At 57.0% G+C, this 25,148-nt stretch overlaps 1 protein-coding gene across 2 annotated transcripts in view; it reads left to right on the forward strand.

Annotated features, from left to right (window-relative positions):
- Nucleotides 1–1,303: 1,303 nt before the first annotated feature.
- UNC5A (unc-5 netrin receptor A) overlaps nt 1,304–25,148 on the forward strand; it is a 59,415-nt gene continuing 35,570 nt past the window's right edge. For both annotated transcript variants that reach the window (XM_031437847.2, XM_031437848.2), the window contains exon 1: nt 1,304–1,542. In XM_031437847.2, coding sequence (XP_031293707.1) covers nt 1,473–1,542 — 70 coding nt within the window. In that variant the 5' untranslated portion in view covers nt 1,304–1,472. The remainder of the gene's footprint in view (nt 1,543–25,148) is intronic.

The raw sequence follows: 25,148 nt of genomic DNA on the forward strand, positions 1-25,148 counted from the left end.
TTTCTCACAACCCTTCTCTATCAAAAGTGGGAAACAAAAGACAGACCGAGAGAGGGCCTCGTGTTTCAAGAAACATAGGAGAGCTCATATCTCTTTGTGGAAGCGAAGACCATTCTTATATCGCCCAGCGTGCAGTGCGCAGCATCAATTTATATTATCGACTGGCCCCTGTAGGCGTTTTAGGTTGCCACCCTACCTTCTCCCTTCTCACCCTCCTCCCGACCCAGAGTAGGACCCTCTCTTTTTCTAACCACTCTCCCGTGCATATTGTGCACGTTTGTCATTTCCTTTCTCCTTCAAGGCAACCCTCTGTTTATTTTAACCCGATTAGGGAATGGGGGTGGGGAACAGAAGACTCCAGCAGCGGTCGTTGCTGGCGGCTCCGGGAGACGAAGTGACTTGCCCAAGGTCAAAGAGCTAGAAGGCAGAGGCGTCTAGACCCTACCCCAGATCTCTCTAGCTCCAAAATCCCGGCTTGTTCCCTCACGCCCACGTCTCAGGCGCGGTGCGCGCTCGGGGCCCAAATACCGCGCGCCCTGTGGGTTGCGCTGCGTCCTAGGGTTGTTCTCCTAAGGCGAGCAGGGCCCCGAGGTTAAAGAAACCTTGGGTCACTGAGAGGGCCGTCAGGCTACGTGCCTGGTATTGCGGGTGGCCTTTAATCTGGTCTACCCGGGTACCTCTGCGCACAAGCCAGGGCCCGGGCACTCTCCTGCAGTCCCCTATCCAAGCCACGAGCAGGGTGGCATACCGAGGCACACTGACAGCTTCCGAGCGCTGCCGGAGGCGGGGAGTGGGGTGGGGTGTGGGTAGAGGACTGCAGCAGAACCTGCCCCGGGCACCCCTGTCCCGGGCGGCTCTCTGCAGCCTGGCGCCGCGCCGGGGTCGCCGCAGCCCTGGGCCCCTCCCGGGCCACCTGTGCGCAAGCTGGAGGGCCCAGGAGAGCCCGGATCCGGAGAACCGATCCACTCCGGGTTTCAGATTCCTGGCCCAGTCCCTGGAGATCGCGCGGGGCGGTGGGAGGCCTCCCCGCCTACCACCCCAGCCCCTCCCTGGGGGAGCCTCGGGCATCGCCAGGAGGGATCCCCGGAGCTGGGGGTGGCCCGAGCGCGCCGCGCGGAGCGGCCGGGCCCCTCCTTCCTTCCCCCGCCCCGCCCTGCCGCCGTCCCGCTCCGCTGCTCCAGTCCGGGTTTTGCCGCGCCCGCCGGCCCGCTCCCCGGCTGCGGGCTCCGCGCGGCGGCTGGCTTGGTGCGCGGCGCGGCTGGCGCTGCGCTCCGCCCCGGCTGCATTGCTGCGCTCCCGGTGCCCAGCGGAGCCACGCGCCGCGTGCGCCCCGCAGCCGGCCGCCCGGAGGCAGCGCAGTCCGCTGGCATGGGCCCCCTGGGACCCCGGGGCTGGGGCTCTGGGCTGAGGAGCTGAAAGCCGCCCTCTGGTCCGCGGGGCCCCGCGCCCGGCCCGCCCGCCAGCCCGCGGCCATGGCCGTCCGGCCCGGCCTGTGGCCAGCGCTCCTGGGTATAGTCCTTGCCGCCTGGCTCCACAGCTCGGGTGAGTCACGCGCGCGCTTTGGGGAGGCTTGAGGGTGACCGTGGGCACGAACGCTCTCTGCTCTGGGGGTCCCTGACCCGCGCTGCCTGACCCGGCTGGGAGCCCCCGGAGGCCAAACTTTGCGAGGCGGGACGCGGGGGCCGCCTCTCGCTGCTGCGCAGCTTCCCCGCGCACTTCCCCGGAAGCCTGGGTTCTGCCAAGTCCAGGAGCAGCTGTCAGCGCGTGGGGCTGGCGAGTGTAGACGCCCCACGTCTCCAGGCGGGGGAAGTTCGCTGGTTGCCCTGCCCCAGAGCAGGGTCGTGGGGTTTAGATCAAAGCCCCAGGGAGTCTGACTTGGACGGTTAGCAGAATAGTGGATTTGGACCACATCCCAGTGCTTAGGAAATTGAGGAGGGGGTTTAAGATACCTCTTCCCAGCAGCATCTGCCCCAAACAGCTACTCACAATTCCCAGCTTGGCACCTGGCCTCTGCCCACGTCGGGAACACAGTGTCCTCCTCTGTCCCCACCACACAGGCTCGCACACGCACACACTCAGGCGTGGCGACGCTTACACCAGCCCCCAGCCCTTGCAGCCCGTACAGTCAGCTCCGCGGCCCCCCGGCCCTAGCTGGGGCTCCTGGCCTCCCTGGTGCTTGGGGGGCCAGAGTTGTGTGCGGTAGATCCATTACCGCTTCCCCTCTTCTTTCTCGCTACACAGCCCTTCTCCCTCCCTTCGTGTCCCTTTGGCCACCCTCACCTGCCCCATAACTCAGCCCTCAGCCCATCTCCTGGGGTGGGGGTGGGGGGTAGTTCCCCTGTGCATCCTTTGTCTGTTCTCCCTGAGCTTCCACCTAGGCTGACTGAGATGCTGGGCCTCCTGATCTCTGACTGCCCTCCATGCACTTAGCAGAACTGAGCTTCTGTGTGCATGGGAGGGGGTTATCTGTGTGGTGAAGCGGGGCATGGAGCTTGGCCTAGTAATCTTGATTCTTGCTGCCCTGAGACCCTGGAGGGTGAGCCTGGCCAGGCCATTGTTAATCCCAGAGGTATCAGAAGGGAACGCTGGGGTTCCTGAGATGCAAAGCCAGACAGACTGGAGATGAATGAATGAAAGCTCAGAAACCAACCAGATGATTGAGGCTGATGGCTGTTTCCTTCAAGGGTCTCTGCGTAGCACATCCTGCACCCACCACTGCCTGGCCGCCGTTCCCATCCTGCCCCCTCAATCCTCCCTCCACCCCATCCCATCCAGTCTCTCTCCCTTCTCCATCATCCCATCACTGCCCCACCCCCACAAGTCCTCACTTTAACAAACCTTTCTGCCCCATGACCTCCCCTCCTCATCTTGACTGAGCTGGGAGGCTGCACTGCCACTGGGTACGTGTCCATCTTGCACACACGTGCGAGCTAGGAGTGTGTGTGTGCATCACTCAGGGGGTGCAGGTTGCACCACTGACCATGGTGAGCTGGGGGTGTTCATGCTCCTCACCCAGGAGAGGTGTCGCTAGATACCCAGAAGGTACCCAGGAGATGTTTACTGAGTCGGATGTGTGCCAGAGGGCTGTGTGGTCATATCTGCACATTGCCCACGTGAGCACGTGTGAGGGCTGTGGGTGGGCATGTGTGCCCTGGCGATGCTGAGGGGAGGGAGGCTGGCGGTCTGTGCAGCCTGGGTATGTGTGTGGCCAGATGAGCGTGTGTGACGGCTGGCCTGCTGCACGTGTGTGCCGGTTGTGAGCGGTTGCACAGGTGAGCTTGTGTTGATGAGAGGGTGCCCTGTGATGGGGATTCAGGGTGCCGCAGCCCAGGGGGTGCCGCATGGACTCCTCAGGAGGCCATAGAGTCAGGGGACCGCATCCCTGAGTCGTGGGGCACCTGTTGGGGCCTCCTATAACGTTGCCCAGGGAGCTGGCAGATGGGCACCAGTGCCGCAGGGCTGCCCTGGAGCAGAACCTGCCTCTGGGCATTAAGTCTCAGGTCTATGTGAGGGGCTGCCGAAGGGCGGGAGGCCCTTCTTTTCATCTAGGGTCCCTTACTGCCGTCCCCCACAGGCTCTGGGCACATGTACCCAGCAGGCTGGCCCTGCGCTGACCCCAGCTCCTCCCGCACCGCCCATTCAGCTCCTTGGCAACAGCAGCCAGTGAAAAATGTGTCTGTGAGTGGCTGAGGGAGGGACGGCCAGCCAGGCGGCAGGGGGCGCCGGGGGCCAGCACAACCAAAGCCTCCCGCTCCCCAGGCCAAGTGCCCACCCTCTGTCTCTTGATATCACACAAAAGCCTGTCCCTCAGGCACACTCACCGGGGTGGGCCCTCTCAGTGCCCGCGCATCCAGGCTTTCTCACTCATACCCAGTTACCCAGCTGGCACCTGCCCCCCTCCCCCCCTGCCCCATGGGCCACAACACCTGTCTGCCTCCTGGTCTCAGATCTCTGCACTCCTGAGGGGGAGGGGCCCACGGGGAGCTGGAGCTCCTACAAGGTGGGGCTGAGGGGCACTAAGCCATGGCTTTGCCCATCCTGACTCGGTGGCTGCTGCCTCAGGCCCCTCCTCCCATCCTCAGGGCTGGTCCTGGGCCCCTCTTTCCATCCCTCGCCCTCAGGCTGGAGCAGTTGGTTGCAAGGAGGATGTCAACTCTTCAAGGCTGAGATATCCTGCTATCACTCACCCTGCCTTGGGATGGGGGTCTGGGCTTTGGGGCCCCCCGCAGGCACTCCCAGGAGAGGGCTGGTCCTCTGACTGACCTGCCTGTGTTGGGAGGCCCTTAGGAGCCTGGGGATTGGCACTGATCCAGGGACCAAACTCCCAGCCAAGAGGCACTGGCCTGGTTCATAGGAGCAGCCAGCTGTGGCCTCAGCCAGGGGCCAGGACCCCACTGTGTCACATCCCTCCCTCCTGCCTAGTGCTGCTCTGGGCCCCAGACCTGCCAACTCAAGCCATGCAGTCTCAAGGCAGGAACTGCCCTCAGCTGGGGTGGGGGGAGGGGGGACCTCTCCAGGTGAAGGCCCCAAAGCTGGGCTTGGCTACAGCTACAGAAACAGGTATCCACACCCACGCGTGCCGGGCCTGCTCCTCCCAGGCCACCCCTCTCCTGTAGCCCCCTCCTCCCAGGGGCCCTGTCATTCCCCCTCCCACTATTCCTCAGCCCGGAGCTGGAAACCTTAAAGCCTCCCTCGGCTCTAACCTTCTCCTTCACGCTTCATGTCTAATCTGTCACCGAGTCCTCCAGCTCAGCCCTACTTGTGACTTTGCTCGTGTCCCTCTCCTCCTTTGTCCCCTCCCACCACCAACCCTTTCTCTCTCACCTTTTCACCTGGACCAGTGCAGGACCCACCCCCACTCAGCCCCCTGCTATGCCTCCTTCACTTAGACTAATGCCCCTGGTGCCCAGGATGGAACCCGCTCAAAAGCCTTCTGCAGCTCCCCTGTGCCAGCAGGTAAAGTCTGAACCCCAAGCCCAGGGGCCCTTAGGAAACACCTGCATCTCCACACATCACTGGGTGGATCTGTTGGCAGGTGGGGTGCTCCTCCCTGGCTCTGACTACTGCTGGGCTGGGCATCAAACCCCCAGACAAGCTCTGGCTTCCACACACTGTACCTCCCTTGCCTTGCAGAACTGGGTATCCCTGGCCCTGCCAGCCACCCTCCCCATCCTACACCCCAACATCCTCAGCTCTTTCCAGATCTTGGCCAAGCTCCCCTGCTCTGCCAATCCCCACTCTTCTCATCTCAGCCCCCAGCGTCAACACAGCCCCCCCCCCAGGGGCCTCCCTCACTCCCCCCAGGGCCCATGCAGGGGCCACAGCACAGCACACGGAGGATCTTTGAGTGGGCTCCAGGACAGAGGTACTGATTCTTCAGCCCTGGAGAGGCACGTGGGGCCTGGGGCATCTTGCCAGAGGCATCTGGCCCGAGCCACCTCCTCATTCACGCCAGTGCTTCCCACAAGTATTGCCTTTGTCTATGGCGCTGTGACCCTGTGACCCTGTTCTCAGCCCTCAACAGTCAAGTGCTTATTTTTTTTTCTTTATTTCCTCCGCTGGAGTTTGGGTTCTCTGGCTAGGCAGGGAGGCTGCTGCGTCTGGGGAGGGGGAAAGAAGTTTGCTCTGTCCACCTGGGCAGCCCTCCTCATCCTTGTGCCTGAACACAGACTGCCCTGCTCCAGGGAGGCTGGAGATGGCTGCTGTCCAGGGCCGGGGCGGGGGACGTATGCCCACGTATGTGGAGTTGGAACCTCCCTGCCCACCCCCACCCCTCCCAGGCAAAGATGTTCCCAGAGGAGTGTCTTCTTGTGTGAATAATGTCATTGTGGCCCCCAGACCTGCAGAGTCAAGCCCCTGGAAGGTAAGGCTGAGGGATACCGAGCGGTTGTCCATCCTGACCCCAACAATCTGTGTGGGTGGCAGCTTCCTCGAGCCCCACCCACACCTGCAGGGCTGGAGTTGACACCAAGATGGGGTGCTCTGTGCAGCACCTCCACAGGGCTCCTGGTTCCTGAAGTTGAGCCCCAGCAGAGCCCAGCCCCTGCGCCCCAACCATCCCCACCACCCAGTTGGGCACCCAGCTTCCTGCAGTCAATTCTGCTGGCCCACCCCTTCCTTCCTCTTGTCTCCCCCATGGGAGTGGCATCGAAGGGTCCCCCTGCCTTCTGGGGAGCCTTGCCCCCCTCTTCCTGTCAGGTGGACTACAAAGGACAGTGCTTTGGAGGCAGACAGGCCGGTTTCAGTCGAAGCCACCTGACCTTGAATGAATAACTTTTACTCTCCCAGCCTGTTTCCAACTTTGTAGAATGAGGTCACGTCTGCTTCCTGGGGATACAGTAACAGCTTGATGGGCAACACAGAGCACCCAGGGTGGACAGAGGGGCGGTCTTAAGCTGCATCGGGACCCAAGCCCACACGTAGGAAAGAAGATGGTCTCCGTATAAGCTGCTTCACCTCTTGCTGCTCCAGCCCCAGGCAGGAGCCCCTGGGAGAAGTCATTGCTTCTAGTTGGAAGAAGCCCCCCCACAACCCCCCAATCTGTACACACACCACCCCCTGCAGGGACTTGGGCCTGATTCAGATACCAGCTCCTCTGATGTGCAAAGAGCTTTGTTTGTTTGGGGGTTCTAGGAAGATGATGATTTGGGCTCAGCCTGGCCTGGAACTGTGTGCTGATGATCCGCTCTGACACACATAACATGGCAGCAATATGGGAGTAGGGGCCCTGGATGGACCTCAATTATAGTCCCGGCTCTGTCATTTGATTACTGTGCGATCTTGGACAAATCACTTAACCTCTCTGGGCTGTTTTCCTCTTTGTATACCAAAGGATTAGACTTGATGACTATTAGGGGCACAGGCTGATGCCCAGGGAGGCTGCCTTGTGAGTCTGGGGTGGACTGTGCACTCAGCACCAGGCTCCCCCAGGAACCACTCACACCTGCCCAGCACCTGCCAAAGCCACCAACCACCCTGGCAGCAGCTGCCTGCGTTGCCTTGGAACCAGGTGGGTGCTGCAGCAGGGCCAAAGGTGACTGTGTGGCAGAGGTGGGAATTGTAGAGTCTTAGCACCCAAGCAAGGACGCAGGGCCCTGCTTTAGCTGGTGAACACCCTCAATGGCAAAAACAGGCCTTCTCAGGGCCCCCCGAAGGTCAGAGTGCCACCCTCTCCCCAGGCACTGATGTCAGATGCTGCAGGCAGCCTTTGGCCCCATGGGAGCCAGAACCCCAGGCACATGGAGGAGGTGGTGGGATGGTTGAGGTGGCATGCTCTGGGCTCTGGGTTTGGACCAGGGCTGGGACGAAGCATGAGACAAGGGAGGTGCCTAGGGTGCAAAATTTAAATCATGAAAGTACAGGGTCGGCCCCTGAGAATGAAGGCCTCCTTACATTTTGTGCCCTTGGCACCCCAATACCTCCCCCTAGTCCTGGCTGTGGATCCAGCTCCTCTGTGTAGTTTCCTTGTCTCTAAAATAGTCACAAAAGGACTTAACAGGGTTATTGTGTGGATTAGGCAGACAATGCATGTCAGTCCGCACACAATAGGTGCTTAATAAATGTTAACAATTGATGGAGATGGATACAGCAGAGGGCACTGTTCCACTCTCTCCGATGGGGAGTGGGGGAGTCCTTGGTGTCCTCTTTGTGGGGTCCAGGTAAGAGGGCAGAGGCCCAAGGGGAGGCCTCCATTGGGGGATGGGGACAGGCCTGGCGTCTTTCCTCTGCCCCCTTTGACAGCCAGGGACAAGCCATACAGAAGTCCCCTGCCCCTCCCACTCTTCGGGTGTGATGTTGGCTGGGCCATCTCAGCCCTGTTTGGGATGGAGGAGACAGGGAGGCTCATAGCCATCAGGAGAGGCCTGAGTGGCAGTTACTCCCCAGAGCAGGCCCCAAAGGGCAGGTTTTAGGTCCCACTAGATGGGGGAGGGGACCCTGAACTTCCTGCCTATGAGTGCACCATGGTGAGAGCACCAAGGGCCAGTGCCCTGATGGATGAGTCCCCCAGACTCAGGCCTCTCCCCACACCTGGATGTCAGAGCCGTGTCCCTCTGGAAGGCTCAGGGTCACCTTGAGCTCCAGGCAAATACACAGCTGCGGTTTGGGGAGGGGGAGTCAGTCTAGATGGATCCTTGGAGAAGGAGCTAGGGGCCCTGTATCCCACCTCTGCCCTATACCTCCCCAGCCAGGGTGGCAGGTGGGGCTCCCCGTTCCCCCACCCCTCGCCCGCAGCGTGTCCAGCCCAGAGCCTGCGGGGGGGTATACCCCGAATTAGACCCTATCCCCTCCTTATTGGAAGAGAGACAAGAGAGTACTATGTGGACTTGAGGTGCTGCTGGGTTTTTCCACATCTGCATCTTTCTAGCCCTTCTCCTAACCCCACCCCCAAAGGAAAAGGGGTACCAGGCACTGGCAGGTAGGAGTGATTCCTGATCTTCCCAGCGCGACCGGAGCCTCCCCCTCTCCCCAGAACAACCCCCACCCCGCTGTCCAGGTAGCTTAGCGGGCGGGGGTCCAGGGCTGGAAGCAGGCCCCAGGCCAGGCGAGCCGCGGAGCACGTGAGCCGCCGTGGGGCGGCAGGTGCCCGAGCCAATGGGAGCCAGAGCCCAGGGGATTAGCAATTACCCTCTGCGCCCGCCCGCCGGGGCCCTGGGGAGGGGCGAACCCCCGGGGGCGTCCCGGAGGAGGAGGCGCTGAGCGTCCAGCCCTGTGGCCCCCCTCCCCCGCCCCGCGCCGGGTATTGAGTGAGCAGTAAACTCGGCAGCCGCGCGGGGAAGGGGCGGGATCCCTCCGCCCGCCAGCCCGCCCGCGGCCGCCCGCCGGATTAGCGGCTCTTTGTTCGGGGCCTGTTAACAAGTTCCTGGCTGAGCGCTCGGTTGCCGCCCGGGGAGCGGGCATCCAGCCTCCGGACACGGCGGCTCCGCGGCGGCCGCCGCTCCTGGCTTCCCGCGCACGCTGGACCGCGGCCCCCACCCGCGCCGCCTCCCCCGGGGCCCGGAGACGTGGCTGAGCGGTGGGCCCCTCTGGCGGTCTGGTGTGTTGCGTGCTTCCAGAGCTCCCGGGCTGACCTCGCAGCGGAAAGGAGATTGCCTGAGCACCTCCTGTAGGCCAGCGACTTCAGATGCACCGCTGTGGTCTGTCCCATTTTACAGATGAGGGAGGGCCCACTTCGGGAGTGCCGAATGGGTTAGGCAGGCCTGGGGTTCCAACCCAAGTCTTTGACATCCAGACTCATTCTCCTTCTGCTAGGATTGAGGCCTGGGGCGGGAAGAGGAGGAGGCTTCGGTAGCTGTAAAGTATTGTATCTTTTATTCTTAATTAACTTGATGATAATGGGAACTGTGGCCGGGGCTGGGCTCTACCTGTGTCAACTGATCAGAACCTCAGGACAGCCCAGGAGGTGGGTGAGGTTAGTCCTATTTATTAGATGAGGACACTGAGGCTCAGAGAAGTGTTACTGCTCAGCCTCACCGCCCTCCACCCACATCAGCGGAGACCAGAACCCTGTCCCACGTGTCCATTTACTGTCAGAGCCTTTTCTGGTGTCCCATGGACTTGAAAGACTACTGGGGACCACCTTGCTCCTCTGTGATCTCAGGCTAATCCCCTTACCTCCCAGAGCCCGTTTCCCCCCTACATCCTGCCTCCGGACGCCACACCCCACCGGGGTGCAGGCACTTTCTAAACCTGGATTGGATTGTCCAGGCCACAGGACTTTGATCATAAAAAACCCCTGGGGGTTAGCTTTCCAACTTGTCCACGGCCACACATTTTCAGGTGGCTGGGGCTGCAACTGTCTTATAGTGAGGTGGAATCCTTCCCAGTAAGCTCCCCTGGATGGTTCCTGGCTTCTCCTTCTGGCCCTAAGACAGGGCTCCATCTGCCCTTTCCCAGGCCAGGCACCTCCTGTCCTCCCAGCTGTTCCCCATGGTTCCAAGCCCCCTTCTGTGTCCCCAGCATCTTTATTACCTGCCTCTGGATGTCAGTCCTAGGAGCGCATCCCACTGTGACACAATGCCCCGGCATGGACTAGCATAGGATACTGTGTCTATTGCAAATTTTGGAAAACCCAACACAAACTGGGTTAAGGAAAAAAACCAAAGTATTGGCACATTACTGAAAGGCCAGGGGTAGCTCTGGCTTCAGACATGGTTGGATCCAGGGATAACAGTGTGACCAGGACTCATCCCCCAACTCTGCCCTGGTTGGGGGGAGGGGTGGGGTGCCACTCTTCAACAACCCTTCACTTCACAGTCCCAAGGTAGCTGCCAGGAGTTACCAAGGCTACATCCTTGCAGGCCCAGGCTAGAGGGCAAGAGAGAGCATCTCTTCCCGCAGCCAACATGCAGACATCCTGACCTTTCCTCATTGGCCCAACTCAAGTGCTGCTGGAGTGAGCCAGTCCCCAGAGCCAGGGCTTATGGTTATGCAGGTTAGCTTGAACCTGAGCCACCCGTGTCACTGTCCTGATCCAGGCTGTTTGCCACCACTCGCAGCTTCTTGTCCACCGAGAAGGGCTGGGCACATGGTCCTCAGATCTAACCAGTGTGTCATCAGTCCGTTTTACCAAAGTGTTTAATCAAAATGCTGAATAGCACCAAGGACACAGCCTGGGGCTCAAAGGTAAAGAACCAAGTCTGGATCAACATTAGCTATTTAATTGGCTGTGTTAGAAAACAATGTTGGCCATTCAGAAGGTTTTGCATGCCCTTAAATGTTCTGCCACCTAGTTCATATATCTCCATTTGTGGATCTTGAGATGTTTTATCAGGTGCCTGGCTGAAATCCAGACACAGTTTCCTGTCCAGCCCGGACCTGTGAGAATGGTAACCCTATGATAAGGGAAGCTGATCTGGTGTGATGGCTCCTTGGGGGTCCCGGTGGGTCTCTTAGTGTCCCTGCTTCCCTTGGTCACCTGTAGCTGACCAAGAGGTGCTAACAGAATCACGCCTGGAGTTTGCGTGGGGTATACCAGGCTGTGGCTATTCCCGTGGACATTTGTTGGGCTTTGTATCTGTCCAGCTTCCATTCCCAGTCCTACCAGGACCCCCTGACCCCTCCCCGGTACAGCCTTAGTTGGCGTTTGTCAGGCCCCTTCATCTCGGCAGCAGAGCCCAAACGAGACAGGTGAGTAATTTCCCCATCCTGGTTCCTTTCCTGCTTCAGAGCCTGCTTTTTAAGCCTCTTTTCCCTTCTCTCAACAACCCAGTTTCTTGCCAGTATTTCCCCCTTTTTGCTTAAATTTATGAGAATCGATTTCTGTTGCTTGCACTCAAATAACCTAACAGTGCATTCACCAAATCCAACTTTCTTCCATTTTTGAAAACTAGGCCACAGCTCACGCATCTCCTGCCCCATGAGCTCTCCCACTCGCACTCTCTCAGAGGTCAGCAGCAGAGTTTAGCAGGTTCTCAGGCCGGGGCCTGGGGTGTGATCTATCAGGACCAAAAGACCTGAACTGATTCTTGACAACCACTCAGCCTGCCTTCATACCACCTTTTGGCCTTCAGTGCTTTCTTACTAGCATCGGTCCTGTCTCTTTACTTTGGTGTCATGTGCAGAATGGTAGGAGGTGGAGGCCCGCTTTGCAGCATCCCCCTCAACCGATCAGAAGGCCCACCCTTTCCTGATCCTCTTCCTCCAAGCCCCTTCTGCCCTGTCTTACTTTGGCATTTCCCACAAGCCTCAGCTGGACCTGAGCTTCACCTTCCCTGCTTGTTTCTCCAGTCCACGCCTCTCATTGGTGGCTTTGTCCTTGGTTTGGGGCCATCTTTCCATGTTGGGCATGTCTGGTCAGAATCTGAGCCTACCTAGATGTCTTGCGGCTGCCCTGACACTTTTTGAGAGTCCTTCTTCTTCCAAATCTTTTGGGATCACACAGCCAGAGGTCCATCTTTGAGACCCACCTGATCCTCTCAAGACCCTATTCTTTTAAGAATGGGGTCCACTGTGGGGGAAACTTGTCTTTGGTGTGAGATGCCTGAAGCCTGGCCCCACATAGGCTAGGATGCCCTTCTCAGGGTGGTCAGCATTCCTTCCCCAGCAGTGATGTGCTGGTAAATGTTTGACAGTTGGCTCTCTGGGAGAGCTGGGGGATAGATTTGCCAATTTCCATGGTGTAAATACTCCCACGGTGGCCTATTTCAAGCTACCAATGTGATGTTGACCAGCTTGCAAAATTCCAGAAATTTTAACAACAGGCTGTCCTAAGACAGGATGAGCTAACTTGAGCACATCACTGTTCCCTGGTCCCACCCCAGCCCTCTGAAGAAGTGGTCACAGGAAGGGGGTGACAGGGACTCCTTAGACCTCGCCCTTTCGCACTCAGTGACCTCCCCAGCTCTTTGGTGGGTCAAGGGGTGGGGAGTCAGGCACTAGAGGGTTGTGGCTAAGAGTCGGGCTCTGGAGCTGATAGTGTGGGTTGGAATCCTAAACTGGATGTCCTTAGGTGATTTCAGCTCTCTGTGCCTCAGTTTCCTCATCCAGAAAATCTGAATAATGAAAGGCTCCTATCCTGTAGGGTTATGAGGATTAAATGAGTTATTCTGTGCAGAACACTTGCCCTGTGCCAGGCCCAGGGCAAACACTCCATCAGTTTGAGCTATTTGGGGACGCTCTGTGGACAGCAGTGGGGATGCTCACTCTTGGCCTCCCTCCGTGACACCTCCTGAAGGGGCAGGGGGAGGGGGTCCTTGGTTGACCGCATTGGCAGAGAGCATCAGGGCAGAACCCTGAGGGTCTAGAATCTTGGGAAGGTGCTCATTCTGGGGTGATGAGCATTCATAAGAGGGCCTGAGAAGGAAGGCTGACGTAGTGAAGGATGACGCACCCAGAAGACTTGACCAGGTGTGTCTCCTGACAGCCTGGAAGCTGGGGTAGGTTCCCATGGACAGAGAGGTGGCAGGGGCCACAGCAACATTCAAAATCCCAGACAGGCCAGGCAAGGACAACCCCTCTGCTGATCTGCAAACTGGGCTATGGCTTCAGGGTTGGTCCCTGGCCACCCCCACTTTCCTCTGCTCCCAACCTGTGGGTGTCCCAAGGCCAGAGGAGGAGAGGTACTCAGCTGGGACCTTGGCATGGGGTGGCATTGGGCCAGACAGTGAATGGAGGGAGAATAGAGAACAGGCATTCCCTGGTGACAGCGTGTGTACAGGGGAGCCAGGAGGCGCAGCCCGGCTGAAGCAGACGGTGCCTGTGGGGGACCAGTGAGCGACAGGGTTGGCTACATCGTTGTGCTGGGGAGTGACAGGCAGTGAGCGGTGTTTAAGGAAGATTAATCTGGCAGCACATGGAGGATGGATGAGAGCAGGGAGAGGCTGGAGGCAAGGAGACCAGCCAGGAGGCTGCAGCGGTCATCCAGGCAAGAAATGACGAGGCCTGCCTTCCCAGGGAGCAGGCAGCGGGGGTGAAGTAAGAGAGATGGATGTGAGAGACATTTGGAGGGAGGAGCCTCTGGATGTTGCACGTGGGGGACGCGGGATGGGAAAGAGGCAAACATGATTCAGAGCTTTCAAGCCTGGGGAAGTGATGTCAGAAACAGAAAATGGACAGGGAGCCTCGATGAGAGAGAAGCTGAGAAAGCAAGAGGGTTCTGCGATGCCGTGCACTCCACCCAGGGAGCTCTGCCCCGTCAGGCTCTACCGCGGGCGCGGACGTCAGTCAGGCACTTTGACCACAAGCAACAGAAACTGGCTCTGGCCCAGAGAAGCACAGGGAAGGTAACAGGGTGCTCAGGACTGGCAGATGCAATGTAACCAAGGGAGAGACTTAAAATCATGTCCTAGGAGAGAAGTCCTCAAAATGTCACGGTGACAATGGGGCTGTCCTACATAATTCAAGGCCCTGAATGCAGGAGGGGAAAGTGGAGTTGCTTTGTTCCGTGTAGCCTTAGAGGGCAGGGTCAGGACCAGCAGGTAAGAGACTCGGAGGCTGAGAAAGATCTTCCCAACAAGAAGTGACACCAGTGGCCCTGGCAGGCGGGGAGCTCCCTGTCGGCAGGGCTGTTGAACCAGACCCTGTCCGGACCTGTCAGGGAGACCACGGACAGGTGGCAGGTGGCCTTGGTGATGCTCCATGGTAACAGGGAATGGGTGGGGCTTCAGCCCTGACTTGGGCTCCACTCCCAGCCCGACCCGTGCTGGTTGGCCTTGGCCTTGAGAAGTTTGGGAACTGGCCTTTCAGGAGGGATGAGCCCGTCTCATGGGAATTTGTCGTTTCTCTGGTGCTCGTTGTTTTTACTACTCAACATACGTTCTCAATGGCACAGCACTCTTCCTGAGGTGACCTTCTCCCAGTACAATGTGGTCCTGATGGGACTGTCAATCATGGGTCCCCATCCTTCCAACAGAAAGCTCCTGACCAAGCTGGCAGAGATCCTAGGTGCAGTGATTGGCCCAGGGTGGCCATGTGACCTGGGATGAGCCAATCAGGATCCTCCTCATGGCTTTTCTCACCTGGAGGAGGGGGATCTGCCTCTGAGGTTGGCGGCTATGAAGATGCAGTCAGAGATGTTGGGCCAGTGGCAGCCATTTCCCCTTCATAGATAGAGCCTGGCTAATGAGGCCAACGTGCAGAGATAAGCAGAAGAGGGAGACAGTTGGTGGCCCCGAGGCCCCAGAGACAAAGGTCCCTGCAGCTTTTCTCTCAATCCTGTGAGCTGCCCCCCAGCCTTCCCCACTGTTGAGCCAAGAACTTCCCTCTTTAGGTTTTTTTCCAGTTTCATTGGCTTTTGGTGCCCTACACCTGAAGGGGGCCTGGCACAGGATCTCAGGAGGAAGATATGACCATGTGGGCAAAGCAACCACCCAGAGGTGGCAGTGTGCAGGGCATGCAATCCCCAAGAGGCAGATAGAACATTCTAGAAAATAGAGAGTTCACATGAAAGTCCAGATTTCAGGTTTCTCTAGAAAAATTAGATCTGGGCACTGAGAGCCCATTTTCCTGGCCAGGCAGGGGCTGAGACTTGACTGCCACCTTGGCAGGTGTGCACCCCACCACCCTGGGCACCCCTGCTGAGGCTGCGTTCTCCCCACCCCACACCCCACTCCTAGCACAGTGCCCAGGCTGTATGCTTTCCTCTCCTCTCCTCCCTTCCAGCTCTGCGAGTCTGCATTTGGGGCCTTAGATTTCACCGGTTCAGTTGAGGTGGCAGTGGCTAGTCGGGTGGAAATGTCTGAAAGATTATTGGGAACCTGGGGCTGGCACTTTGAGAGGCAGTGAGGGTGGGAAGTGGACATGAGAGTCCCGTTCAGAAGGAGCTGGTCATGGGCTCCAGTCCCATTCTAAGGGGTGACTGGGGAGTGGCTGTGGCTGAGATGGAAAAGGAGGGTTTGGGGAGTGATTCTGAGGAAGCCAGAAGGAGGCTAGAGAGAGAGCATAGGAGCCCGGGAGGAGTTTAAAGTTTTGAGAGGGACATGGAGGCAGCTGCGAGAAAGGCTGCACGCAGACGAGGCCTGGAGGACACGCGCCGGGTTGAGGCCAGGAATTGCCTCCTGAGAGTCTGTGCTCGGGAGCATGGAACCAGCCTGCGAGACCAGGGACGGGGTGGGTGGGTGGCACGCGGTGGCCACTCAGGATGTGAAGAGCTGCGAGGGAGGGACATTAGAGCCAGAAAGGCTCAGGGTCCTTGGGACGTCAGAGCAGGAACCCGAGGGAAGGGAGCAGGTGCACAACGAGTGTGATTGCTCAGCCCTGGCAAAGCCCTTGCACACAGGCTGCAGGCAGCCTCAGAGGTGAAGTCACTGCCCGAGTCACACGGTGGCCCTGCCATCCAGGTCCCAGCCTCAGCCTGTCTGCGGGAGGAGTGGGGCAGAAGGCCCAGGGCCCCAGTGAGCTTTTGAAGGAAGCCAAGAGGATGGGCGGGGGGCAGGGCCAGGTGAGGATGGGGACACATCAGTCATTCAGTACGTGTTGATGAGGACCTACTGTGTGCCAGGCCCCAAGTTAGACACTACAGAGACACAGTGAGCAAGGCGGACGCCGTCCCCACCCTCAAGGAACCCACATTTCTGGTGGGGGGAGATCACTGTCAACAAGCAGATAGACTCAGGTAATGACGAATGCCTGTCAGGACTTGGAAGGGAAGCAGGGAGGGCCACGGAACCCCGGACCACGGGCCAGCTCGATGTTAGTCAGGCCTCTCTGAGGAGGTGACATGTAAGCTGAGACCCAAATGACAGAAAGGAGCCAGCCACGGGAGCAGCGGCCTAGAGGTGGGCATGAGCACAGGGAGTGGAGGTCCAGTGTGGTCTGGGGCCAGGGAAGTGTGGACTTGGGTGGAGAGAAAGGGTGACTTGTCTCTGTTCATTTATGCTGTTTGCCCCCTCAACTTCCTGAAAGGCATAGTCAGAGGAACTGAGTGATTACAAGGCCCTCAGAAGGCAGCATGGCTGAGGACGGTGACTTGGAGGTGTGGGTGCTGCACCAGAGAGCCCAGGCCTGGAGTGGTTGCACAGCGCCCTGGGCCCGGGGTCAGGAGACCTGCATTCAGAGGGTGGCCCTGGGGCCAGACGCAGTCCTCTGCCTCATTTGGGAAATGGAGAGGATGACCGGGCTTGGGCTGTCCTGGCTCTGGTCCTGAGGCCTTAGGATGGGGAGCAGGGGCAGTGGAGAGGGCGGGGAAAGGGAGGGTGTGGGGAGAAGGGAGGGTGTGGGGAGAAGGCAAGACAGGACCCTTCAGTACCATCCTGCCGCCCCCACTGCCTTCCAGTTCCAGATCCTACCCCGTAAAATGAGCTAAGGCGGGAAGTCCAATGAAGTTGAGATCCACCACTCCTAGACCACTTTGATCCACATATATATTTAAAAGTATATGGATTATTGAATATATAATTGAGGTGAACTCCATATAACATAAAATTTAACCATTTTAGAACACAATCATTTGCCCTTTTTTTTTTTAATGGAGATACTGGGGATTGAACCCATGCATGCTAAGCACACACTCTACCACTGAGCTATTCCCCCAACCCCCCAAATTTAACCATTTTAAAGTACACAGTTTAGTGGCATTTAGTACATTCACAATGTTGTGCAACCATCAACTGTATCTAGCTCCAAAACACTTTTCACCAGCCCCCAAGGAGACCCCATTAGCTGTCACTCCCCATTCCCCACTCTCCCCAGTCCCTGGCAAACACCAACCTGCCTTCTGTCGCTGTAGACTTGTCCATTCTGGCTATTTCATGTAAATGAAATCATACAGTGTGTGGCCTTTAGTGTCTGGCTTCTCTGACATAGCACGTTTCCGAGTTCCATCTATGTTGTATCATGTAACAGTGTTTCAACCCTTTTTATGACCAAGTAATATTCCATTGTACGGATGGCCCACATTTGGTTTATCCATTGTCATCATTTGATGGACATTGGGCTGTTTCCACCTTGGAGATATTGTGAATGATGCTGGTCTGAAGAACTGTGTGCAAGGATTGGTTTAAAGGCCTGTTTTTGGTTCTCTTGGGTGCATACCTAAGAGTGGAGTTGCTGGGTCATACGGTAATTCTCAGTTTAATGTCTAGAGGAACCACCAAACTTTTTCCCTCAGCAACTGCACCATTTTATGTTCCCACCAGCAATGCATGAGGGTTCCAGTTTTTCCATATCCTCATGCTTATCTTTGAAATATTAAATTCTTGCAAAGCTGTTTTTCCCCTCTCTTGGTGCTCCAGCTTTTCTAGTGCCTGAGTTCATGTGGGGGCTGCTGCCGGGCCAGCCAGCCCTGCCAGGTGTGGCTTACATGGCCCAGGATGGGCATTAAAGGGCAGGTCCCGGGGACTGGGGCAGCTGGGGGCCCGCAGCCCTGCAGCAAGCAGTGGGTCCGGCTGGCTGTCAGGGAAGAGCTGGGCCTCTCTTTGCCCTGGGGGACCCTGTTTCCCTCCACCCCTCCCCTCTCTCTCTGCACATGCCCCCAGCCGGGGAGCTGCCCTCACCGCCCCTCTGCTCCATTTTGTGTGTGTGTCTCATCACCAGGATAAATGTAGCTACAAACAATGCGGCGGGCTGGGTACTAATTTGTCAGACGCAGTGCGTGGCTGTGATTCCGAATACATTAACATTTTCACATGAAATCATTTCAATTTTTAGTGATTAAGAAGTATTTGTTTTAAAGCATCAGGGTGATTTACTGCAGGCCTGGGGGGTGGCGGGGGCGGGGCGGGGGAGCCCCCAGGTGTGATGTCATTCGTAGGCACCAGCGCGAGCAGAGATCACACCAGTTACCATTCCACGCCCACCTGTGCCCACCCAGCGTGGGCTTCCACGGCGTGAGGCAAAGAGGGCAAGTCGCAGGGTAGAGGGTGGAGACTGGTCCCCTAACCTCAAGCAGCAGCCGTCGTTCCGTCTTTGCCTCTTTGTGGGGCTCACCAGCGGCGGAGAGGGCCTTCTGTATTGACACATTCACGTATGTTCTACTTCCGCCGCATTAGGGTGTAAGTTTCTTGAGGGGCCATGGCCTGCTCACTGCTTTGTCCCTTGTGCCTAGAACAGTGCCTGGCACGAAGTAGAAGCTCAGTATTTGTTGGATGGATGGACAGATGGGCGGAAGGGTGGAAAGGGGTGGATGGACGACTGTGGGTAAATGGGTAGGTGGAGGGGTAGGTGGGTGTGCAGATGGATGGATAGATGGGAGGGAGAGAGGATAGATAATTGTTCAGGGGGCACAGGAAACCCCTCACTGTACCATGCATCCTCTTATCCTTGAGTCTCACTGTCTCTGGAACTTGAGGGACCCCAGCCCTCTCACGCAAGCCACCTCTGCTGGGCTGGCTTCCAGGCACCTGGGAAGTACAAGTTCATTAGCACTAGGGCTGCTGCTCACAAGCCTCCATCCCCTCCACTCTTCCTCATCACTCCCACTCTTTACAGCCTGTTTGTGCCTCCCTCTCCTAGTGGATGGGAGCCACTGAGGGCTCCCTAGTGCATTGGACAGACCAGCTCCTCCAGGACCCACCTGCTGCCAGCCTTCCTAGCCAGAGACCCTTTCCTCCCCTCCCTGGGGCTCCCAGGCAAGGTAGCCCTCTCCGGAGCAGTTCACGGAGCAGCTAAGGTCTGAGCATGAAGGACAGGCCTGCAAGGGACACATATACAGTGTGCTCTGGCATGTGTGTGTGTGTGTGTGTGTGAGAGAGAGAGAGAGAGAGAGAGACAGGACATGCTCAGAGCTTTGCCAAGTGGAAATCAGGCCCCTGCAGGCCTCGCTCTGCGGGGGCCACACCGGAACCCCTGCCTCACCCTTCTGCACCTCCCAGGCTTCTATGGCTCTGCCCCCCACCCCCGCACCCCCAGATCAGACTCCTCCCCCACCGACCCCAGCAAAAGGAAAATAACTGGAAGCTTTTATCGTTCAGCAGAAGCAACATCAGAAAACAATTATTGTTTTAATTACCTGCTGTCGCCGTACAAGACAGGGAGGTTGTAAAGTGCGATAAAATCTTTCATGTTAATGGACTGCCAGCCTGGGCCAGGGTGCGATTTATGGGACTGCAGCTGGCAACTCCAGTCAGCTGGTATGGAGCCCCCAGGGCCCCCTCCCCACTGGGGCCAGGTCTCCAACGCCAGAGGCGCGGTCTGTCACTTTCTCCCGACACAGCAGGGGTTCTTGCGTTCTGAGCCCTGGGATGCTTGAGACAGCACAGACACAGCAGTGTCCTGGCAGCTGCGTCCCCCACAGGCTGAACCTTGGATCAGCCTCTCTTTCTACTCCATACAAGACACGCCAGTGCTGGGCTAGGGCTGGCACGTGGGTCTTCTCCCTAAATAAGCCTTCTCCCCACCACCCTGCTCTGCTGTGGCCCCCGCATCCTCCAGCCAGACAGGCTCTGCGCTCTGGGTACCATCTTGGGCTCCTGCACTGCCCAGAGCTGGTCCTCCCAAAAGCCCTATAACCTCACACCTGTCTCCTCCCCCTCTGCCGCCTCTACCTCCCAGAGCCTGACTGCCACCTCCTGACAGAGGTCCTCACCTGTCCTGCCCTCAGCCAACCCGGCCCCGCTACTGTACCTGCATCTTTCTGAAGCCCTTCATGGCATGCCCCTGCTCGGGAGCCAGCCCGTGATTTCTCACATTGTCTCACTGAAGCTTCACAACAGAGCTTTGAGCAGGTGCTGTCGTGATGCTCCCCGTTTTACAGACGTGGAAACCGAGGCACGGAGAAGTCAGGCGTTTGGCTGGCAGTCTGATTTCAGAGGGCGGCTCTGAAGACAAAGCTGGAGTAACAGTTGTGAAGTGTTTGGAACAGTGCCAGGAATAGAGTGCACGCCCCAAACATTTTAGCTCTAATAATAATTCTTGTTATTTCTGTTCAACCTGGAGCAAATCACTTCGCTGCTTTAGTTACACATAACTTTCCTCATCTGTACAATGGGGACAGCGACTGCCTATGCTATAGGATGTGAGGCTCAAATAGGCCCACGTCATAGTGCGAGGCTCAGGGCAGGGTGTGGTGGCGAGAGCTTGGGACCCATTAGCTGCTGTCTTTGTGGTTACCAGGGTAATGGTGGTAGAGGCTGAGGCTGTGAAGATAAGTCGAGTCCACATTACGTAAGGCCCTTAATGCCACATCAAGGGGTTCTGAGCCAGTCTGGAGATAGCAGGAAGCTGCTGACAATTTTAAATCTGGAAAGCCATGTGATCAGATCTGGGTTTTAGAAGGATCATAGTGGCCCAGTGGCGGATCGATAGGTGAGGGAGCAAAGCTCAGCACCAGAATGATCCAGATGAGGGCTGACAAGGCTGCATCCCCACGTGGCAGGGCCAGGTCCAGCTGGGGAGCAGGGCTTGTCACTGCTTGGATAGCAGAGTAATGAGGGGAGCATCCAGAGTCTGCACAGGGCTGGCCTCTGCAGGGACTCAGACCTTTTTAGATCTCCTCTTTCATGCCCAGTGCCAAGCATGGGGCTGGCACGAGGGATGGGCACTCCTGCCCCCAGGACACGGGTAATTGGCTAAGGCCCCGGGAGCAGCAGGAATATTGGGGCTGGGGCCACATCTGCGTGGAGTGGAGCCCAACTTGAGAGAATCTTCAGACTGTTGCTGAGGGACTTGAGTGGGGCTTCTCTGAGCAACCTCAGGGGCCTGGCTTCATCTCCAGATGGGCTTGGGTGCCAGCTGTGAGTCTGCCCTGGGTGGGTTTGCTCATTCATTCATTCACTCACCCACACATTTGTTCTTCTCAATTCAGGTCTTCAACGAATGACTGTTAAGCACCATCTCTACAAGGGATGTGGGGTGGGGGGAGGGTCTGAGCTGGACCCTGGAGATGCTGGAAAGTATGATATAGCTGGCTGCACACCCTCCCATAGCTAGCATTCTAGTGGAGGAGATGGGCAACAAGCCAGGGAACAAATGAAGAAATGAAATAATTGCACATTGTCGGGAGTGCAGAGGAGAATGAAGAAGGAGCTGAGACGAGGTCCCCCCTCCATTCCCCTCCCCTCTGTCCCTGTCCTGTCTGCCTGTGAGAAGTGGCCCACAGCTCCCCAGCCCTGCCGAGATGCATGGTTGGCATTAGCGGCCCAGTCTGCCCAATATGTTTCCCTGTCTTCCCTGGATTACTTCCCCCATTTTGGCCATCACTTTAGAACTCTAATATATTCCCCAGGGCCCGGGAGGGGCCATTCATTTAAAGATCTTTCTATGGAGCCTTCTCCTCTGAGGACTGTGAGGGGAAGAAAAATGCCAGGAGAGGACAAAAAAGAGAGCAAGAGGGATCTGACTTCTGAACTCCCAAGTAGCAGGTCAGATGCAGAAGGGAGCAGGGCCCTGCTAGCTCACAGACAGATCTATCCAGCAGCATAAGTGCCTCCCACCCTCCCTGTCACCCACTGCCTGCACCCCTGGAGGAGTCTGAGCTCCCCACCGTGCCCTCCCAGGGAGAAGCTATCCCTAGGTGCTGGGAGATGGTTCCCTAATTATAGTTTAATTTGGCAGTGTCCCTCCTTCGTCCCTCCCAGTTCTCTGAGTGAGGGCTCTGGCAGGGACCAGCCTCGGTGTGTTCCATCCCTGTAGCTGGGCCAGAGTGGCTGGCCAGCGGGGCCCACCCTGTGCCAGGTGACTAGGGCCGGCGGGCCAGTGTGGCAGCCCCAAGGCAGCATGGAGTGTGAGAGGTGGATGGCGGTGCTCTGGGTCCTGGTTGGTGCTTGTATGACTCTCTAGGCAAGGAGTCATCACCCCTTTGGGATTTCAGGCGGCAGCTGCTTCTCATGAAAACACTGAGGAATTCCAGATCCCCACCTGATTCTGTGGGCAACCCCTGCCCTCTACAGGCAGCATGGCCAGGGAGAGAGGTGGTCTCAGGGTGGCTTGGTGGGGTGACAGATGTTCTCACGCATCGTATGAGCCTGGGAATGGGGCCTCTGGCCAGGGGCTGCCTTGTACACATGGAGGCAGACAACAGCACTGGTGTGATGGAGGAAGGGTGTGCCCATGGGTGAAGGTGACCTCACTGCCTGCTTGGGAAGCCGGGATGCCTGCCCCACAAGGCTAGCTCCTGGGGGTTCAGGGCTACCTGCTCTTCTAAGTGTGAACAGAGGCTGCCTGCCTGGTCTGGTGTGTGCTCAGTGTATGGGACTCACAGGAATGCTCCCGGGTGGAGACAGCTGGGCAGCCAGCCCTGCCCATGGCTGAGAGAGGTCCTCATCCAGGATTCTCTAACCACCCCGGTCCAAATTTCAGGAAATTCCCTGATCCCCTCCCAACAGTTCCAGATGCTCCAGAGCCTCTGATCCATTTCTCTCATGTGCTGGCATTTCCCTGCCTGGCTCTGTCCCCTTCCATCCTGTCAAACATATGAAAGAACTGGGTTCCTCAAAGAACAGAGCCAAGTTCCTCCTCAATGGACAGGTGTGTGAGCGAGTGTGGAGAGAAATGTGCTGTGGGGAAAACACTTGTGTGCCTGAGCATGAGTGTGGAGGCACCAGCATCAGTATAAATGGGTGCCTTGATAAGGGGGGGGGTGTCCTCCAACTGTGTGCATCCTAAGTATTCTGGGCTGTGGGTCTCACATATACGTATGTCTTAAAAAATGGATTCATCTGGAAGTTAAGGAGCTGACAAAGAAAGGAAACAAAAGGTCTGAATGAATAAACAGTCTTCTGGGTAGAGAAGTGTAAGATGTGAGCTCCGCCAAGAATTGAAGCTAATCTTTTTTTTTTTAACATTTAAATAAAAGATCTGGAAGAGGATGTGTACAGTGAAATCACCAAGTTAGCAGTTGAATCTAAACTCTCCTGGGTGATAGTCAAATGCCAGGCTCATGAGGGATAAGCTTTAGGCAACTCTTATCTTAACAGGCAGTTGGCTGGGCAGAGAATGGCCAGCAAGTTTGAGTTTGGAGGAAATGATGTGGATGGTGTCTGGGGGAGGTTATTTGGAGTTTCTTTCCCAAGGAAGGACTCAGAAGGGCAGTAGAAAGCTGGACATGGTTGGAAAGGGAATTTGAAAGAAGCCGTAAACGTTCTCTTCTCCCAGTACATGAGTGAGATGTACCTGCATCCAACAGTCTGGGGTGCTGGAGGTCATGTCTCCTTAGGAGACCACCAGCCCCAAATTGGTGGGGGGAGCCTGGGTTTTATTACAGACTCACATGATCTGGGTAATTCATTCCCTTCCTTGACCCTCAGTTTGTGAAATGGAGGTTGTGCTCCCTGGCGGCCTGCTTCACAGGGTGGGAGAATCTGCGGTCTCACTCAGATGACGATGTGTAGGTAACTGTAAAGTTCAGTACAGCTGCAAGTGGTTGTAATCAAGAGAGTTGTGATGAGAGGGGAACTGTCATATAAAGTCATTCTAGCCCACCTGGGACAACTTCAGTGTACAGAGAGAGGCAAAGGGGGAATATGGTAGAAATCTATAAAATCAGAAAGGGCACAGAGAAGGGAACATGACTTCTTTACTAAATCCCAGCCTGACAGAATGAACCCCTCCCCACTCCTGGCCCCCACCAAAACTCAGGAGAGGTAAGTTTAAAACCAATAACAGGAAATCCTGCTGCACTCAGCAGGGAATAAACTTTGAAAATCATTTCCCCTAGAGGTGATACGGGCTGGAAATATAAATTGCTTCCAGAAAGGTTTAGATAAGTTCATGGATGGCAGAATCAGAGTGGTTCTTAGGCAAAATTAGAATGTCAGGAGGCCTCCACCCTGTGAGGATGATGTCAGAGAGGAAGTCCCCAGCAGAGCCAAATGCCTGGACCAGACCTAACAACATGTAGTCCTGTCTCTGGATGTGTGTAGGAGTCTGTGTTTAGGACTAGATTGTTCCTATCTGGTGAGGGTGGTGCCCCTCTCACTAGTCCATCTCTGTTCTAAAATTCCCTTTACTTCCTCCCTAGTCAATCACCCCTATTGCTGCTCCCACACTCCTGTTAAATTCCATTCCATGAGTTCCCTAGTCCCACTCCCAGATTTCCACTCTCACTGCTGACCTGTGTCTCCAGCTTGCCCCTGCCATCTCACCTGTCATCACAGAGCAGCCACCACCACTCCTCATGTACTGCCTTCTAGCACAGGCACCTTGCCTGGCAGTGCCCTTGAGCCAGTGAGGACTGGAATCTCCTGCCAGGCCCTCTGGGTAATGCTGTTGGCATGCAGCTTCTCTCTCCGGCTGCCTGCCCAGAACCCGTCTCTGCCTGGATGCCTCTCCCAGGGTCCCCAGCAGAGGCTGGTTGAATAGATGCTGACGTTTGAACCCTTCAGGGGCCCACAACCCTGGAGAGCTTAGGCACAGGACAGACTGATATCCACCCTGAGGACAGGGTCACTATCAGGAAACAGGCCTGCTTGGATCTGTGCCAGGTTATCTGTCTCATGCAGAAGGTCTTGGGGGGCTGGCATTAGCAGAGGAGGCAAGGTTATGGAGTCTGCTTTCCCCTTGATTCCTAAGATGCTTTGAGCTCTTTCCAAGTCACCACGGATGGGCCGTGAAGCAAGCTGTGGGCTCTGTTTCAGCACCACGGATAGCGGTCCTCGGTGCGGCAGTGCTTTCAGGACCATGGACAACCCCCACGCGGTGCCTCCTCCAGCTCTTGGGCCTGAGCCTCTCCAACCTCTGCTACCTATTTCCTCCACCACCCCCGGAGAATTCATTTATCCATTCGCCAAGATTTATTGACCATCTACTTATTATGTGCCAGTAACTATTTTACATGC

Source organism: Camelus dromedarius, chromosome 27, assembly GCF_036321535.1.
Source record: "Camelus dromedarius isolate mCamDro1 chromosome 27, mCamDro1.pat, whole genome shotgun sequence".
In the NCBI taxonomy this organism is placed as follows: Eukaryota; Metazoa; Chordata; class Mammalia; order Artiodactyla; family Camelidae; genus Camelus; species Camelus dromedarius.